General features: G+C 41.0%; 1 protein-coding gene across 2 annotated transcripts in view; it reads right to left on the bottom strand.

Annotated features, from left to right (window-relative positions):
* The window catches only part of STYXL1 (serine/threonine/tyrosine interacting like 1), a 54,336-nt gene that overhangs the window by 31,429 nt on the left and 2,636 nt on the right, over nt 1–20,271 (bottom strand). For both annotated transcript variants that reach the window (XM_082643420.1, XM_082643421.1), the window contains exon 2: nt 14,073–14,176. In XM_082643420.1, coding sequence (XP_082499546.1) covers nt 14,073–14,175 — 103 coding nt within the window. In that variant the 5' untranslated portion in view covers nt 14,176. The remainder of the gene's footprint in view (nt 1–14,072; nt 14,177–20,271) is intronic.

The raw sequence follows: 20,271 nt of genomic DNA, 5'->3' as shown, positions 1-20,271 counted from the left end.
GCACCAAGAAGTTTACAATAACCAGCCACATGCCCTCTCCTTTTAGTATAAAAGGGGCCTGAATTCTAACTCAAGTAGGCTGGTTCTTTGGGACACTAGTCCACTATCTTCTCAGTCTTCTGGCTTTCCAAATAAAGTCACTATTCCTTGCCCCAACAACTCATCTCTTGATATATTGGCCTGTGGTGCAGTAAGCAGTACGAGCTTGGACTTGGTATCATCACTGTTCCCTTTTTTTTTTTTAAACATCTTTATTGGAGTATAATTGCTTTACAATGGTGTGTTAGTGTCTGCTTTATAACACACTGTTCCTTTTTAACACTGTACTGGAGGGCAAAGGGTATAGCAATGTAGTGAGACTTAAGAATTGAAACAGAAGAAATAAAACTTTTGTTATGTTTTACATAAAATCCAAGAGAATCACAAACAATTAGAATTAGTAGGAGAGTACATCAAGGTTGCTAGATACAATATATTTTAAAAATCAATAATGGTCTGAAAGTGGAGAAAAAAGAGAATGTTTTAAAAGAGAAAAAGGCTTGTAGTAATGTCTCAATGATCCAAGTGTCTACCAAAACTTGCAAATCAGCAACAGAGACTAAAGAGATGGATGTGCATACCAGCAATGATTCAGAAATCCTGTAAAACCAAGAAAAGTTACAAGAAAATAGAAGCTGAAGCCCATTCCATAAATGACCCTGTGAATGATGAAAAACCTATGACAAAAAAGAAAAAGAAAAGGTTTCTACCAAAATAGTCAGGGTGACAGCAAAGTAGAGGAGAATAAAAAGAAAAGTACCTGCATGAGAAAAAAAAGTAAAATGATAACTCTGGAAAGTAAATCAAGTTAAAAAAGCAGCAAGACTGCTCAGAAGGGGCCTGCTCGGGTGAAAACAACTCCTTCTACAGATCTTCTTCTTTACATGGGGCCAATTCCCAAAAATGTCTCCTTTCCAAAAAGATAACAAAAAGGAAAAGTCCAACATGCAGAGTAAATCTAAAGTAAAATGCAGCATCTCTAGGAAAGTGCAGGTGCACAGAATCTCTTACCACCATCACCACTGCAGCCAAAGGAAAACTTAAAAGAGGAGGAATCAAAAGACCAAAAATTACTCTCCAAAGGAAAGAAAACAGGCTCCCCTTCAGAAAATAGCAGCAGAAGGGGCAGATAAGAGTCTTGCTGGTTTTGCTGCCAGTATAAAGGAATCTACTGGTACTTCATCCTCTGAATAAAACCTGAATTTCACCCAGAGGGTGAAATTTCAGATAGTTAACATCAGGCTGACATTATGCACTGTAAAGTGGAAAATGATCAGAACACAACAGAGAAACTCCCTGGTAAGAACTCAGCAGGTGGAGAACCAATTTCACCACTGCTTCTTCTCCCACCAATAGAAAAATGTGGAGTAGTGTCTAGAACTGCCCTGGCATCACCTCCTGTTACCATGTCAATAGATGAGTCTCAGGATACTGGTGAAGATGCATGCATCCACAGTCATGATGGAAGTGACCTAAGTGACAACAAGTCAGAGGGTAGTGATGATTCTGGACTGCTCAGGGCTCAGCCAGTTCCACAAGAAACTAGTAGAAGAAATGCAAAGGAGGTCTTGGCAGTCTAAGGGACTGAAGGAAATTTTGTTTGTATCTTCTATGCTCCTTTTTTTAGAAAAGAAAAAGATCACAGCAAACCTTTCAATCATCATTTGGTTAGTGTACACGTCCTTGAAAAAGCAGCTAAAGGGAGAAGTAATTAAACTTTGGACAAGGCTTTAGTTCCTAGTTTGTATATCTATTACATTTTATATTCATTCACAGTAATAGACAATCTTTTATTTTGAAAATTGCTTTGATAGTTTCCGATGTTGATTTTTAAGTGGTACTCTTTTCCTTAGGACTTTATGTATACCTATTAATTGTTGTATAAATTTTAGCAAATCCAAGGGAGTTAGCATGCTAAACCAGCAGACATCTAATCTGTTAGCTCATGCGTTTAACTGAAATGAGAAGGCCAAGATGGCATTTTATTGCCTTGTGCAGCTACAACTTGTTTTTCCCATGTCTATCTTCTCCTGTTTCACCTTAACTTATTCTCAGTTCCTTGTTTAGCTCTATAAAAATTGGCATACTTAATAGCAAATTATTTGAAGAATTTGCCTGCTTTATATGATTTTAGCACTTAAAAAAATTTTTAGAGATGATAAGACATTTAAATGGAAGTAAACGTAAACGAAAATGTGAGAAATGGAGACCTGATTGAAACAAAAAGGTGTTTATTTGGGCTTTGTTAGGACTGCAGCCCAAGAGACACCGATTCAAGAAGCACTTGAATTGTGTTCCGCCAGATTACAAAATGGGGGAGGCTTACAAAGGGCAAAAAAACTTCACAAGGTTACATACATTGTTTGTCAAGAATTAGGATTGGAGTTGGCAAGAGGTAAGGGTGCTTGTTAAGCAAGGATTAGTTGGGGATTGAGATGATTACATAGTTTCAGTACGGGAAGAGGGAGCTCAGACTTTGAGACTACAAGGTTGAAGCCAGCAGCTGCTAGCAGATACTGTTTTGAAAATGGCTGGTGGTATCTGGGAGTTTTAAACGGTTCAGAAAATTCAAGCTCTCAGTGATGTAGGAACATGTCTAAAACCACATCCACAGTGGCCACCCAGATCCATTTTGGATGCCTGAACTCCACTTTCACTTTTAAATGATCTTAAATATGTCAAAAAGTTTCTCCAACAACTGACACTGTATCAGCCCAGGCATTTATTTCCTGAGTTTTGATCAATATTTCCTACTCGGGTACGTTAATCACCATAAAAACAGCGATTCTGGTCCATTTTTGCTGTTGTTGCTGCTGCTGCTGCTATAATGGCTTAAGATGTTGCACATTGTCATAGTTTTAACCTATGTAGTTTTTTCTAGAAATAACGAGTGTTGGACAGTAACACTTTATAGCTATATACACATGTTTACTCTGGTCTCTTGGGAGGAATGCTTTTAGTCTTATTTGCAAAAGGTCATTTTTCTTTGCTGCAATTATCTTTTGCAGAATATTAGTGTGTGCAAGTTTGAGCAATGAAACACGAAATCTGCACGTTCAATCCATTGAATTGATTTTCACATCTTTTCTCTATGCCAGAGTCTGTATTTTGTATGCTACTTATTTTGAATGGATGTAGTAAATTCACAGCTCTCAGCTTTTATTTTGCAATAACTCAACCCCTACGCTCTATAGTGAAAGGATTTTCATCTCAAATACCAGCCATCAGTAATTTCCTTTTTTTTGTTTGTTTCTTTTTGGCCTGTTTTGGTACAGCTACTTCCTAAATGACAGTGTTAAGTCATATATTTGAGAAAAACGGTTGGTGTCTATATGGCTACTCAACTGAATAAAGAACTCTAAGTGATATTTGGAAAGTGCAAGCCTGGAATGAGGAGACATGATTAATCCTTCAAACTATACAGAATCTCACTTGTATAATAGCTACCTATGGCTTCAGAATTTCACAACCAACTCAGGATAAGAGAGACAGTATGACTGCTGGCAGACCAGCTGCAACTTCCTATGAACACAATGAAAAAGACTAGTGAAACTCAAGGACATTGTAGATTAAAAATCCACACTTTCCCAGGGATCTCCACAAACCAGTACGTGTCCTGGTTGTCCCACTGAGACAGGCTGGAACCTGGGACCCTTTGCTGCAGTACTTGCACCTGGACAAAAGTCTCCGCCAGCAATAAATACAAAGAAACTATAAGGGACTAAAAATAACTACATGCATGCCCAGTGGGGAAAATTATGAACAACAAGATACAAAAAGACCAAAAACCCAACTGCCACTTCTGAGGAGCTGAGAGCAAAACCAGGGTGCTACACATGTACCCTGCACACAACACTACCAAGGGGGCGGGCAGACCACCTTATTATTATAATTCAAATACATACTCTCTTACTGACAGAGTTGACACAAAGCAGAATTATAAACCAAATATAGAAGATTGGCTCAAGATGGCAGAGTAGAAGGATGTGCTCTCACTCCCTCTTGCAAGAGCAACGGAATCACAACTAGCTGCTGAACAATCATCAATAGGAAGACACTGGAACTCACCAGAAAAGATACCCCCATCCAAAGACAAAGGAGAAGCCACAATGAGATGGCAGGAGGGGTGCAATCACAATAAAATCAAATCCCATAACTGCCGGGTGGGTGACTCACAAACTGGAGAACACTTATACCACAGAAGTCCACCCACTGGACTGAAGGTTCTGAGCCCCACACCAGGCTTCCCAACCTGGGGGTCCAGCAATGGGAGGAGGAATTCCTAGACAGTCAGACTTTGAAGGCTAGTGGGATTTGATCGCAGGACTTCGACAGGAATGGGGGAAACAGAGACTCCACTCTTGGAGGGCACACACAAAGTAATGTGTGCATCGGGACCCAGGGGAAGGAGCAGTGACTCCACAGAAGACTGAACCAGACCTACCTGCTAGTGTTGGAGGGTCTCCTGCAGAGGCGGGGGGTGTTTGTGGCTCACCATGAGGACAAGGACACTGGCAGCAGAAGTTCTGGGAAGTACTCCATGGCATGAGCCCTCCCAGACGCTGTCATTAGCCCCACCAAAGAGCCCAGGTAGGCTCCAGTGTTGGGTTGCCTCAGGCCAAACAACCAACAGGGAGGGAACCCAGCCCCACCCATCAGCAGACAATCAGATTAAAGTTTTACTGAGCTCTGCCCACCAGAGCAACACCCAGCTCTACCCACCACCAGTTCCTCCCATCAGGACCTTACACAAGCCTCTTAGATAGCCTCATCCACCAGAGGGCAGACAGCAGAAGCAAGAAGAACTACAATCCTGCAGCCTGTGGAACAAAAACCACATTCACAGAAAGATAGACAAGATGAAAAGGCAGAGGGCTATGTACCAGATGAAGGAACAAGATAAAACCCCAGAAAAACAACTAAATGAAGTGGAGATAGGCAGCCTTCCAGAAAAAGAATTCAGAATAATGATAGTGAAGATGAGCCAGTACCTCAGAAAAACAATGTAGGCAAAGATCAAGAAGATGCAAGAAATGTTTAACAAAGACCTAGAAGAATTAAAGAACAAACACCTAGAAGAATTAAAGAACAAACAGAGACAAACAACACAATAACTGAAATGAAAAATATACTAGAAGGAATCAATAGCAGAATAACCGAGGCAGAAGGACAGATAAGTGACCTGGAAGACAGAATGGTGGAATTCACTGCCATGGAACAGAATAAAGAAAAAAGAATGAAAAGAAATGAAGACAGCCTAAGAGACCTCTGGGACAACATTAAATGCAACAACATTCACATTATAGGGGTCCCAGAAGGAGAAGAGAGGGAGAAAGGACCCAAGAAAATATATGAAGAGATTATAGTTGAAAACTTCCCTAGCATGGGAAAGGAAATAGCCACCCAAGTCCTGGAAGCACAGAGAGTCCCAGGCAGGAGAATCCCAAGGAGAAACACGCCAAGACACACAGTAATCAAATTGACAAAAATTAAAGACAATGAAAAATTACTGAAAGCAGCAAGGGAAAAATGACAAATAACATACAAGGGAACTCCCATAAGGTTAACAGCTGATTTCTCAACAGAAACTCTACAAGCCAGAAGGGAGTGGCATGACATATTTAAAGTGATGAAAGGGAAGAAACTACAACCAAGATTACTCTACCCAGCAAGGCTATCATTCAGATTCGATGGAGAAATCAAAAGCTTTACAGACAAGCAAAAGCTAAGAGAATTCAGCACCACCAAACCAGCTCTACAACAAATGCTAAAGGAACTTCTCTAAGTGGGAAACACAAGAGAAGAAAAGGACCTACAAAAATGAACCCATAACAATTAAGAAAATGGTAATAGGAACATACATATTGATAATTACCTTAAACGTGAATGGATTAAATGCTCCAATCAAAAGACACAGGCTTCATGAATGGATACAAAAACAAGACCCATATATATGCTGTCTACAAGAGACCCACTTCAGACCTAGGGACACATACAGACTGAAAGTGAGGGAAGCAAAAAAGATATTCCATGCAAATGGAAATCAAAAGAAAGCTGGAGTAGCAATACTCATATCAGATAAAATAGACTTTAAAGAATGTAACAAGAGACAAGGAAGGACACTACATAATGATCAAGGGATCAATCCAAGAAGAAGATATAACAATTATAAATATATATGCACCCAACATAGGAGCACCTCAATACAAAAAGCAACTGCTAACAGCTATAAAAGAAGAAATCGACAGAAACACAATAACAGTGGGGGACTTTAACACCTCACTTACACCAATGGACAGATCATCCAGACAGAAAATTAATAAGGAAATACAAGCTTTAAATGACACAATAGACCAGATAGATTTAATTGATATTTATAGGACATTTCATCCAAAAAACAGCAGATTACACTTTCTTCTCAAGTGCACACAGAACATTCTCCAGCATAGACCACGTCTTGGGTCACAAATCAAGCTTCAGTAAATTTAAGAAAATTGAAATGATATCAAGCATCTTTTCTGACCACAACACTATGAGATTAGAAATGAATTACAGGGGGAAAAAAACGTAAAAAACACAAACACATGGAGGCTAAACAATACATTACTAAATAACCAAGAGATCACTGAAGAAATCGAAGAGGAAATCAAAAAATACCTAGAGACAAATGACAATGAAAACACAACGATCCAAAACCTATGGGATGCAGCAAAAGCAGTAATAAGAGGGAAGTTTATAGCAATACAAGCCTACCTCAAGAAACAAGAAAAATCTCAAATAAACAATCTAACCTTAAACCTAAAGGAACTAGAGAAAGAAGAACAAACAAAACTCAAAGTTAGTAGAAGGAAAGAAATCACAAATATCAGAACAGAAATAAATGAAATAGAAACAAAGAAAACAATAGCAAAGATCAATAAAACTAAAACCTGGTTCTTTGAGAAGATGCACAAAATTGATAAACCTTTAGCCAGACTCATCAAGAAAAAGAGGGAGAGGACTCAAATCAATAAAATTAGAAATGAGAAAGGGGTTACAACAGACATCGCAGAAATACAAAGCATCCTAAGAGACTACTACCACAAGCAACTCTATGCCAATAAAATGGACAACCTGGAAGAAATGGGCAAATCCTTAGAAAGGTATAACCTTCCAAGACTGAATCAGGAAGAAATAGAAAATATGAACAGACCAATCACAAGTAATGAAATTGAAACTGTGATTAAAAATCTTCCAACAAACAAAAGTCCAGGACCAGATGGCTTCACAGGTGAATTCTATCAAACATTTAGAGAAGAACTAACATCCATCCTTCTCAAAGTCTTCCAAAAACTGCAGAGGAAGGAACACTCCCAAACTCATTCAATGAGGCCATCATCACCCTGATACTAAAACCAGACAAAGATACTACAAAAACAGAAAATTACAGACCAATATCACTGATGAATATAGATGCAAAAATCCTCAACAAAAAACTAGCAAACAGAATCCAAAAACACATTAAAAGGATCATACACCATGATCAAGTGGGATTTATCCCAGGGATGCAAGGATTCCTCAATATATGCAAATCAATCAATGTGATACACCATATTAACAAACTGAAGAATAAAAACCATATGATCATCTCCATAGATGCAGAAGAAGCTTTTGACAAAATTCAACACCCATTTATGATAAAAACTCTCCAGAAAGTGGGCATAGAGGGAACCTACCTCAACGTAATAAAGGCTACATACAACAAACCCACAGCAAACATCATTCTCAATGGTGAAAAACTGAAAGCATTTCCTCTAAGATCAGGAACAAGACAAGGATGTCCACTCTCGCCACTATTATTCAACATAGTTTTGGAAGTCCCAGCCATGGCAATCAGAGAAGAAAAAGAAATAAAAGGAATACAAATTGGAAAAGAAGAAGAAAACTGTCACTGTTTGCAGATGACATGATACTATACATAGAGAAGCCTAAAGATGCCACCAGAAAACTACTAGAGCTAATCAATGAATTTGGTAAAGTGGCAGGATACAAAATTAATGCACAGAAATCTCTTGCATTCCTATACACTAATGATGAAAAATCTGAAAGAGAAATTAAGGAAACACTCCCATTTACCACTGCAACAAAAAGAATAAAGTACCTAGGAATAAACCTACCTAGGGAGACAAAAGACCTGTATGCAGAAAACCATAAAACACTGATGAAAGAAATTAAAGATGATACCAACAGATGGAGAGATATACCATGTTCTTGGATTGGAAGAATCAATACTGTGAAAATGACTATACTACCCAAAGCAATCTACAGATTCAATGCAATCCCTATCAAATTACCAATGGCATTTTTTACAGAACTAGAAAAAAAAATCTTAAAATTTGTATGGAGATACAAAAGACCCCGAATAGCCAAAGCAGTCTTGAGAGGCAAAAAAGGAGCTGGAGGAATCAGACTCCCTGACTTCAGACCATACTACAAAGCTACAGTAATCAAGACAGTATGGGACTGGCACAAAAACAGAAATATAGATCAATGGAACAGGATAGAAAGCCCAGAGATAAACCCACGCACCTGTGGTCAACTAATCTATGACAAAGGAGGCAAGGATATACAATGGAGAAAAGACAGTCTCTTCAATAAGTGTTGCTCGGAAAATGGGACAGCGACATGTAAAAGAATGAAATTAGAACACTCCCTAACACCGTACACAAAAATAAACTCAAAATGGATTAGAGACCTAAACGTAAGACCAGACACTATAAAACTCTTAGAGGAAAACATAGGAAGAACACTCTTTGACATAAATCACAGCAAGATCTTTTTTGATCCACCTCCTAGAGTAATGGAAATAAAAACAAAAATAAACAAATGGGACCTAATGAAACGTAAAAGCTTTTGCAAAGCAAAGAAAACTACAAATAAGACTAAAAGACAACCCTCAGGGGCTTCCCTGGTGGCGCAGTGGTTGAGAATCCGACTGCCTATGCAGGGGACACGGGTTCATGCCCTGGTCCGGGAAGATCCCACATGCCGTGGAGCGGCTGGGCCCGTGAGCCATGGCTGCTGAGCCTGAGCGTCCGGAGCCTGTGCTTCGCAACGGGAAGAGGCCACAACAGTGAGAGGCCCGTGTATCACGCAAAAAAAAAAAAAAAAAAAGACAACCCTCAGAATGGGAGAAAATATTTGCAAACGAATCAACGGACAAAGGATTCATCTCCAAAATATATAAACAGCTCATGCAGCTCAATATTAAAAAAACAAACAACCCAATCCAAAAACGGGCAGAAGACTTAAATAGACATTTCTCCAAAGAAGACATACAGATGGCCAAGAAGCACATGAAAAGCTGCTCAACATCACTAATTATTAGAGAAATGCAAATCAAAACTACAATGAGGTATCACCTCACACCAGTTAGAATGGGCATCATCAGAAAATCTACAAACAATAAATGCTAGAGAGGGTGTGGAGAAAAGGGAACCCTCTTGCACTGTTGGTGGGAATGTAAATTGATACAGCCACCATGGAGAACAGCATGGAGGTTCCTTAAAAAACTAAAAATAGAATTACCACATGACCCAGCAATCCCACTACTGGGCATATACCCAGAGAAAACCATAATTCAAAAAGACACATGCACCCCGATATTCACTGCAGCACTATTTACAATAACTAGGTCATGGAAGCAAACTAAATGCCCATCGACAGACGAATGGATAAAGAAGATGTGGTACATATGTACAATGGAATATTACTCAGCCATAAAAAGGAACGAAATTGGGTCATTTGTAGAGATGTGGATGGATCTAGAGACTGTCATACAGAGTGAAGTAAGTCAGAAAGAGAAAAACAAATATTGTATGTTAACGCATATATGTGGAACCTAGAAAAACGGTACAGATGAACCGGTTTGCAGGGCAGAAACAGAGACACAGATGTAGAGAACAAATGTATGGACACCAAGGGGGGAAAGTGGCGGTGTGTGTGTGTGTGTGTGTGATGAATTGGGAGATTGGGATTGACATGTATACACTGATGTGTATAAAATGTATAACTAATAAGAACCTGCTGTATAAGAAAATAAATAAAATTAACTTAAAAAAATAAAATAAAAATAAGCAAATTTAGTATGGGCACTGAGGCTTTTCCCTTGTCTGTAGCCTGCCCAGTCTGTTACCCTGAAAGGGCCTTTCCCACACCTAATTAACCAATAGCTGCTCTCAGGAAAGGATCTCATCCACCACTCCTTGGGAATATAACTCTTAAGAATTCAGTGTATCACTTATTGTCTTGAAAAATGATAATAATCTTCTTGAAATTCATGACCTGGATATCTATTCATTCTCAGAGGGAATTATCACGTGTTTACTAAAATATAAATGTTTTAGGCTAAAAATAAAAAAGCCCTGAACCTGATAGGTTCACTGGTGAATTCTACCCAACATTTAAAGAAGAATTAATATCAATCCTTCTCAAACTTTTCCCAAAAGACTGAAGAGAAGGGAACACTTCCTCACTCATCGTATGAGGCCAGCATGACCCTGATACCAAAGTCAGACAAAGACACAGCAAAAAAATACAGATCATATTCCTTATAAACACTGATGCAAAAATCCTCAACAAAATGCTAGCAAACCAAATTCAGCAGGATTATACACCATGATCAAGTGGAATTTATTCCTGGAAGGCAAGAATGGCTCAACATTCAAAAATCAATTTAATTTACCACTTCAAATGAATGAAGGAGGAAGAAAAACTACATGATTATCTCAATCAATGCAGAAAAAGTATGAAAAATTCAACACCCTTTCAAGATAAAAACACTTGACAAACTAGGAATAGAAGGAAGTTACCTGAACATAATAAAAAAAATATATATGAAAGACCCACAGCAAACATTATACTCAATGGTGAAAGACTGAAAGCTTTTCTTTAAGGAACAAGACAAGGATGCCCACTTTCACTACTTCTATTCAACGGAGTGGTGGAAGTCCTAGACAGAGCAATTAAGCAAGAAAAAGAAACAAAGGGCATCTAAATTGGAAAGGAAGAAGTAAAATCATCTAAGTTCACAGAAGATATGATCTTATATGCAAAAAAATCCTAAAGATTCCACACACAAAAACCCTGTTAGAACTAATAAATGAATTCAGCATAGCTTCAGGAGAGAAAACCAACACAGAAAAATCAGTTGTACAGTTGACCCTTGAACAACATGAGTTTGAACTGCATGGGTCCACTTACACGCAGATATTTTTCAATAATAAATACTACAGTGTTAAATGGTCCATGGTTGGTTGAATCCACAAATGCAGAAGAACCACAGACACGGAGAGCTGACTATAAGTGATACACAGGTTATTCCCCACATTGTTCAAGGGTCAATTGTATTTCTGTATACTATCAATGAACAATCTGAAAAGGAAATTAACAATTCCATTTTCAATAGCATTAAAAATAATAATATACTTGGGAATAAAATTTAACCAAGGACGTGAAAGATTTGTACTCTGAAAACTACAAAATGTTGCTGAAAGAAATTAGAGGCAAAAAAAAATTCTGTGTTCACAAACTGGGAGACTTAATATTGTTAAGATGTCAATACTACTCAAAGCAATCTACAGATTCAATGTCATCCCATCAATATTCCAATGATGTTTTTTGCAGAAACAGAAAAATCTATTCAAAATTCATGTGGACTCCCTAGGGACCATGAACAAGACAGTCTTTTCAACAAATGATGCTGGGAAAACTGGATATCCACATGCAAAAGAATGAAATTTGGATGCTTATCTAAACATCACATTCAAAAATCAACTCAAAATGGATCAAGGACCTAAATGTAAGGCCTAAAAGTATAAAAACTGTAGAAGAAAACATAAGGCAAAAGCTTCATGACACTGGATTTGGCAACAATTTCCTGGATATGACAAGCAACAAAAGAAGAGATAGACAAATTGAACTTCGTGAAAAATTTTAAATGTTGCATATCAAAAGACAATATCAACAGAGTAAAAAGGTAATCCACGGAAGGGGAGAAATTATTTACAAGTCATACATCTTGTAAGGAATTAATACCCAGAATATATAGAGAACTCCTAAAACTCAAAAGCAACAACCCAATTCAAAAATGGGCAAAGAACTTGAATAGTAATTTCTCCAAAGAAGATATACAAATGGCCAATAAGCACATGAAAAGATGCTCAACATCACTAATCATTAGGGAAATGCAAATCAAAACTACAATGAGATACCACCTCACACCCATTAGGATGGTTACTAAAAAAAAAAAAAAAAAAAAACCCAGAAAAATAACAATGTTGACAAGGATTTTGAAAAACTGGAACCCTTGTACACTACTGATACAAATGTAAAATCGTACAGCTGCTACAGAAAACACAATGGTGGTTCCTCAAAAAATTAAAAATAGAATTACCACACGATCCAGCAATTCCACTTCTGGGTATATACTGAAAATAATTGAAAGCAGGGTCTCAGAGAGATATTTTGTACATCCATGTTCATAGCAGCATTATTCACAACAGCTAAAAGGTGGAAGCAGCCCAAGTGTCCATCGATGGATGAATGGATAAGCAAAATGTGGTATATACATACAATGGAATATTATTCAGCCTTAAAAATAAAGGAAATCCTGACACATACTACAAAACATGGATGAACCTGGAGGACATTATGCTAAGTGAAATAAGCCAGTCACAAAAAGACAAATACTGTATGATTACACTTATATGAGGCACCTGGAGTAGTCAAAATCAGAGACATAAAGTAGAATGGTGGTTACCAGGGTTGCAGGGAGGAGGGAATGGGGAGTTATTGTTTAACGGGTATAGGGTTTTTTACAAGATGAAAAGAGTTATGGAGATGATGGTGATGATGTACCACCGAACTGGACATTTAAAAGTGGTTAAGATGGTAAATTTTATGTGTATTTTAATCACGATGTTTTTAATTGTGGGGAAAAACATCATAATACAGGTTCATGCCAATCAGAGAGCAAAAAATTTAAAGGGTGACAAAACCAGGTATTGGTAGGTATGTTTCTTACACTGCTGATTGGAGTATAAAATTGATACAATGTCTTCGGAGGGCAATTTGACAGTAATGTAGTGAAGGTGAATGTGCAACTTGGTACTTCCATTTCTGGGAATATATCCTGAAAAAGTTCTTGCACATGAATAGGGAGAGAGATACAAACTGTTCACTGCAGCATTGTTCATAATAGCAACACAATGCAAGCAACACATCACAATCAATTAGGAATGGATATATATTGCAACTACCAGTTAAAATAAACTGGATCTTCATATACAGAAATGAGGGAAACAGATGAACCAGTTTGCAGGGCAGAAACTGAGACACAGATGTAGAGAACAAACGTACGGACACCAAGAGGGGAAAGCAGCGGTGGCGGTGGGGGGGTGGTATGACGAATTGGGAGATTGGGATTGACATGTATACACTGATGTGTATAAAATGGATAACTAATAAGAACCTGCTGTATAAAAAAATAAAATTAAATTTAAAAAAAAGTAAGTTGCAGAATCACTGTACATTATGGTACTGTTTATGTAAATGTTTGAACCATACATTACTTTGGGATGCCTGCCTATGTCGTAAACGTGTAAAAATACAGAAGCAGTCATCTTCTGGGAGGGAAAGGAAGAGGATCAGGATGGAGTACAAAAGAGGGGTACATTTGTGTAACTTTTTATTATGTTAAATCTGAATGGTGGGTACATAAGTGCTTATGTGTATTACTATGAGTCTGTTAGATGTTTAAAATATTTCACTAAAAACAATAGTAAGAGGACTCAAACATGAGTCTTCCGGGAACTTTTCTTCTAGATTTATTTAATCTGGCAATATTCCAAGTCATGTTACAGTTAATAGTAGCATTTTGAGTTATGCCTAATTAGTTTAATAGTTTTCTAAAGTAATTTACTCTTCAAAGTTTGTTAATTCATGAAAAATAATCTTTGAAGGACACTGCTCACAACATTTTTTAAAGTACTTACCTAATAAACAGAGATAGTTGGGTTCAGTTAATCTGGATAGTTTTGTGACCTGATTCAAGATGTTGTAAAGCTCTGTTGGTTCACACAAAACCAAACCAGTCATCCTACAGGGAAGAATCAATCATGTAAAAGCTTAGTGCATCTTTCTATTTTAGATGAATGACCACAAAGTAAGATCATTAAACTCTTTCTTAACATGCCTTCAAACAAAGGTGAAAATAATCATGAACGTGATCAGGGAAAATTCCAAAATTTATAGTGAAATGTGTGTAGGGGAGATAAACATTGCACACGACATATCTGAACCATATAAATACAAAGCAGGCTGTAAAGTAGTCACCAATTCACTTTTTCTTTCAGTAAATAATTACTGAGCCCTTACCACATGCCAGGCACTGGAAATAACTGTGGTAAACTAGACCTACCCTCATGAAGGTTACAGTCTAGCATGGAACGCAGACATTGGACAAAAAAAAATACATTGTAAGTAGGAAAAGCGTTATAAAAGAGTCAGCATCCAGCGTCATGAGATGTGCTAATAGGAGGGCCTCACCTAGCTGGGATCAGAGAAGGGCTGTCTGAGATGTGATTGCTAAGCTGAGACAGGAGGTTAGGCAAGAGCTAGGCAGGTGGAGAGAGAGGATGGAGGAGGTAGGAACTGAGAACAGGAGGGAACGTAGTATCTGAGAGATTTCAAAAGGAGCCTGGTGTGGCAACAGTGGGAAGAGAGTAATGAGTGAAGACCCTGGGGAAGCCGACGCAGGTGCCCTTGTGAGGGGCCTTTAGGGTTATGATGAAGATCCTGATGGTCTGTGGAAGGAGGAGGATGGCTCACTTGTACTGACAGAACTGCCCAGCCAGCCTGGGCTCTGGCTCCTGATTACAGGGCTGCTCTTGGGACACTGGTTCCTTGGCACAACTGTCTCTGGTGCCCCATGGACACTGAGGGGGAAGGCTGGGCCTGTGCAGCAGCTTCCTGCAGGGAGGCTACCTTTTAGCTGGGGTGGAGGCAGCCAGAAGACCACTCAAGTCCGGGGGTAATCCTGCTCAAAACAGTTCGGGTCCACTTCAGAATTACCAGAACAATGCTCCCCAGAAAGACTAACCCCTTGACTTGGGCCCTGGATCCTTCTCACTTCCTCAAAGACTTCAGCTCTCAGCCTCCCCTCCAGCATCATCAGTTTCACCCTCCATACAGGTCATTCCTAGTGGCACACAAACACCCTCTGTACCAGTCTCTGTTCTCCTTTACAGCCAAGGCTTCTCAAAAGGGTGGTGTTGGGCTTCCCTGGTGGCGCAGTGGTTCAGAGTCCGCCTGCCGATGCAGGGGACACAGGTTCGTGCCCCGGTCCGGGAAGATCCCACATGCCACGGAGCGGCTAGACCCGTGAGCCATGGCCGCTGAGCCTGTGCATCCGGAGCCTGTGCTCCGCAACGGGAGAGGCCACAACAGTGAGAGGCCCGCGTACTGCAAAAAAAAAAAAAAAAAAAAAAAAAGAATCCGCCTGCCAATGCAGGGGACACAGGTTCGAGCCCTGGTGCAGGAAGATCCCACACGCCACGGAGCAGCTAAACCCACGCACCACAACTACTGAGCCCGCATGCCACAACTACTGAAGCCCGCGTGCCTAGAGCCCGTGCTCTGCAACAAGCGAAGCCACTGCAGTGAGAAGCCCGCACACCGCAGCGAAGAGCAGCCCCCACTCGCCACAACTAGAGAAAAGCCCGCCTGTAGCAATGAAGACCCAACGCAGCCAAAAATAAATACATTTATTTAAAAAAAAAAAAAAAAAGAGCTGCCTCACCTACTGGTAAACTTCAGGAGGGTAAGTACAGTCCTGAACCTAATGGCACACTTCTGAGAGAAGACGCATCCCTGTGAGCTGTGATGAGGAGGGCCACTAGCCCAGGTGGGTGGAGGGCTGGACGCAGCTAACAGCCCTTTCAGCACTACTCCAAATTCTGAAAGGTGTAAGATGTTCTTGGCTCCACCATTTGGGCCCTAAGAATATTTTGATGTTGAGCTTTTATATAGAACCATTAAACAAATGTCAATGAGGTTTTGCAAAAACTATTTTTCTTAGATGAATTCCACTAAGCCACTTTAATCCCTTAATTGATTTTCTATATTTCACAATGAACCAATTCCGATTTTTTTCACTTTCAATTTTGTTTAGCCAAAATAATTTCTCCCAAGATCAAGTCTTGTTTCCCTGTGAATTTTACAATAAATATCTGATTCCTTAATCAGATTCTTATTGTATCGGATTTTACCGAGTATGGTTTCTGCCACTGTGAGTTTCATTTGTAATGATTATTTCTACCAAGTCTCATTTCCTAGTGATCTATTCAAAACAGTGGAGCCATGATGGCAAGTTTAAGACATTCCCCCTTTGGGCTCTTTTAGCACAGCACAGCTCTTAAGAGACTTTCAGGGCATTTAGTGCAATAGCTCTTGCAAGGGTGATGGGGCAGGCAGGTGGGAAGGGAGGTCAAAGGGAGCACCTCCTGGGGATCTGGCTTAATAGTGTGAGAGGATACCAATCTTCCTATAAACTGACCCATCTGGGAAGTCCACACAGATTTTTGGGTGGCGAGAAGCCACCTACTATCAGGAGAGCAGGGTGCCAGCACAGGCCTAGTCTCTGCACACTGGACACCCACCAGCAGGAAGGTTCTTCACCCTCCCTGTAATGACCTGGCCTGAACTTCAACCTAGGGGGCTTGTGTGGGGCTCTCTCTCCGGGTCCAGACACAGCTGGGCTGGGGAGCTCAGCTCCAGTAAAAGACCGTGTCTATCTTTGAGAAGGGATGTTTCATTAGGGGTCATCATAGCCTGAGACTAAGTGGAAACTGGCCAGATCCAGGCCTTCCTGCCTCCTTATGCCCAACCAATTCCATTCTGACCGATGGCATCACTGTCAGAGGCTGGGCCTGACCCCATCCTTCTCACAGGCATTCCAGGGTACTGAGAGCTTGGTCTAGTGCTCAGGCCCAGACAGTCCAGGTGGACACAATTGATGGGCATTTGCTTCTAGTAGAAAAGAGGCATCACTCAACGCTCCTGGAGAAGTCAGACCGTAAGCTTTACTCTGGGTTCCTGGCTCAGGCTGAGCAGGGACCAGAGGACTGCACAGATATGAATCAGGGTCCACAGCCAACCCCACTATGCCCTGGTTCTGTGTGGGAAACTGAGGCTGTGCCAGGATGACCTGGGCTTAAATACAGTGACAGGCAATGTAAACTGAGGCAATAATACATACTGGAAAGGCTGTAGGAATGTTATGTTGAAATTAACAAACATAAATTGCCCAGAACTGGGCCCAGCACAGAGCAGGATCTTAGGAAACAAATTCCTTCACTCCTACTTTCTCTCTCTTTTCAATTTCATCTAGGAGCCTCCGGATGTCCAGTAGACAGAAAGCACCATTCAGAGAAATCTCAGGCCAAAGACCAGAGTGGGAGCTGGCCAAGTTTGTAAGTGGGGGATCCAGTGATGCTGCCTAAGGGTCAGGCTCCTAAGGGATCTGGTATAGTCTTTCCTCAATTCCGACCAGACACCTTCCTTGTGGCCTGAACCCTGACAAAGCTAAAGGACACCATCACAGGCTGCAGCACCCCAGAGCTGTGGCGGCTGCAGAAGTGGTCCTGAAACTATTTCTCAGCTCAGAGAAGCTCCAGGTCCTGTGGCTAGTGAGCACCAGTATCTCCAGAGGCCCAGACTCAGCCACCACCTCCCTGTCCCTTGTCTATCTTGCCTTCATTCCCATCGCCCCAAACCTAGGCCCACTACACCCCCAAGAGGTACCCTAGTGGTCCTGGGAGGGTGACAGGCCTACCCATGCAGCAATTCACATGTCAAAAGTAGCAGCTGGCAAGCTGCTACACAAAGGCTGTGTGGCCACCAGGTCTGGTCTCACCTCCTCCAACTCTGTCTCCAGCACTTGTTTCTCCTCTGCTCAACTGGGCTAGTGCCCCAGCTTCTGCACCTGCCATGGGTTCTTGGACATGGCCAACCTCTGGACTCAGCTTTGTTCTCACTCCCCTGACCTCTGGCTGGCCTGGAGGACTGCAGGCTTTGCTCCCAACTCAGATCTGCCACCATCGGCGACTCTCAGCTCTTAGGAGCTCCTTGCCAGCAGCTTCTTGCTGCCTCTGCGTCACCAGTCCACCATCTCCTAGTTGCTCTGCTGGCATGTATCTTGGAAAGCCACACCCTTTGACTTCCAGCTGGGCCACAACTGAAAGTTAAGCTATATATCTAAACAGTTCTGTTTTAAAATTTTATGTCCCCATTTGCCGATATTCTAGAGACCCTAGAGGAAAATAAAGAAAACTCTCATGCAGGTGGGATGATTACCACCTTTCTAATTCTTCCTTTTATCTCCAGGGATCTGAAAGGAAAGATTTGAAATACTGCACTTTGAGGTACGATTTTAGGGTTGAAGAGAAGGTAGGTTAGCATAGAATATGTGCACCTAAGAGCAAAAATCTGACAGCTCGACTGTGGCCTCAGCCTATTGTAAGGAACAAAATGGTCAGTATAGGCGCATGTGTGCAGCTTGTGTGGGGCTGTGGCAAGGAGGACATCGATGTATTTCTATACTGTGTATAAAAACATGCAAAGAAGAACTAGTGAAATTAATCTATGGTGATAGAAGTCAGGAAGTAGCTGTCTGGGGAATGGGGCATAAGGGAACTTTCTGGAATAATGAAAATGCTTCTATAGCTTGTTTTGGGTGGTGGTTAGAAGACTGCAAACTGTCAAAACTATCCAACTGCACACTGAAGATCTGTATACTGTACTGTATGTAAACTATGGCAATAATTGTTTTTAATCCCCTGTATAGAACCATGTGTTTGTGTTCAAGGATACAAATGTGTGGGTGTGTGGCCCACCTGTACATCCGTGAACTTGGTGTGGGGTCTGGGCTGTGAGAAGCCACGTGAGCTTGGGCACACAGAAAGGACACACTGCAGACTTTCAGCTGGGCCCCCAGAGCTGCCAATGAATCCTTTTCTCACCGTTCCTGATTTTCCCAGCTTTTCCCCAATGGCTACAACTGTTATCCAAACCTCCTCACCATGCAGCAACTTCTCTCACTTTCTAGGTCTTGCCTGGGAAGGTTAAGGCCACAGGATGCAAACTGCCCTACCTCACCAACTGCCCGCTGGGTGCCCTTCAAGCTTCTTCCCAAAATCAAAGGGATAAGTGTCCTCTGACCTCATCTTTTCCCACCTAATCCTTTTCTCTCTTGACTTCTAGCATCTCAAAGCTCTTCACCTCTATTATAGCCTCTTTCTCCCTGATTTCAAATATTCACACGTCTCAGCTTTCTTGAAGCAGTTCACGAAACCAGAAAGAAAACCCCTAGGATAGCTTGGCCTGTGCCTTCTGAAGCTTGTGCATAGAGGCTGGTGGTGGGCCCCTGCCTGGAAAAATCGGAGGCTGGTTAGCTGCTAGCAAAGAGCAGCAGCTGCATTTGAAACAGGCTACACCCCCAGAATTTGTTGGGGTGAAGGATACCTATGTGTCTCTTGTAGACCAGATGTGGGCCAGGCAGGAGAGAGGGCCAACTAGAAGCAATCTTAAAGGGACTTTGCCCAAGAAGGCCACTTGGACAGACAATGGACTAACCTCAGGTACTGGAGGATTCCAGAAAACAGGGGTTGAGGGAGCAACTGGAAACAGCAAGGCTGAGGTGTAACCACCCAGGTCAAGGGAACTGCAGGTAAGAGAGACCCACAAAAGCACCCCATGGAAGTGTCAGCCACAAACTCCCATCAAGCTCAGAGAATTCTTACTTATGCCAAATGGACCTTTCCTGCCCCTATCTTTATTCTCACAACCCCCCTCCACCAACAATGATGGGCCTGAAGCCTCAGTCTTCAGGGATGAGGAGTAGTGAGGAAGTAAGATGGAGAAATGGAGAAGTCAACTACTCTCCACTCCCAAGGTGGGAGCCTGAAGCAAGCTCAAGAGGGGAAGGGGAGAAGCTCTAACATTGAATTAAAGTTCAGAGTTTTGACTATTAACGTGAACTGGACATTTAGGCTATTGCAACAAGTCTGTCCTGGTGGCTAGATGTAATCCAAGGGCAAGCAAAGATTTAAAGGAAGAATGGGGATGAAGACAATACAGCCATTTTCTGACTGCACTAGGCTTCCTGAGTGAGGCTGTGCATGTTAGCTGTAACAG

This window comes from Mesoplodon mirus (assembly GCF_964341445.2).
Source record: "Mesoplodon mirus genome assembly, chromosome: 15".
In the NCBI taxonomy this organism is placed as follows: domain Eukaryota; kingdom Metazoa; phylum Chordata; class Mammalia; order Artiodactyla; family Ziphiidae; genus Mesoplodon; species Mesoplodon mirus.
This window is presented reverse-complemented; position numbering and strand designations above follow the sequence as displayed.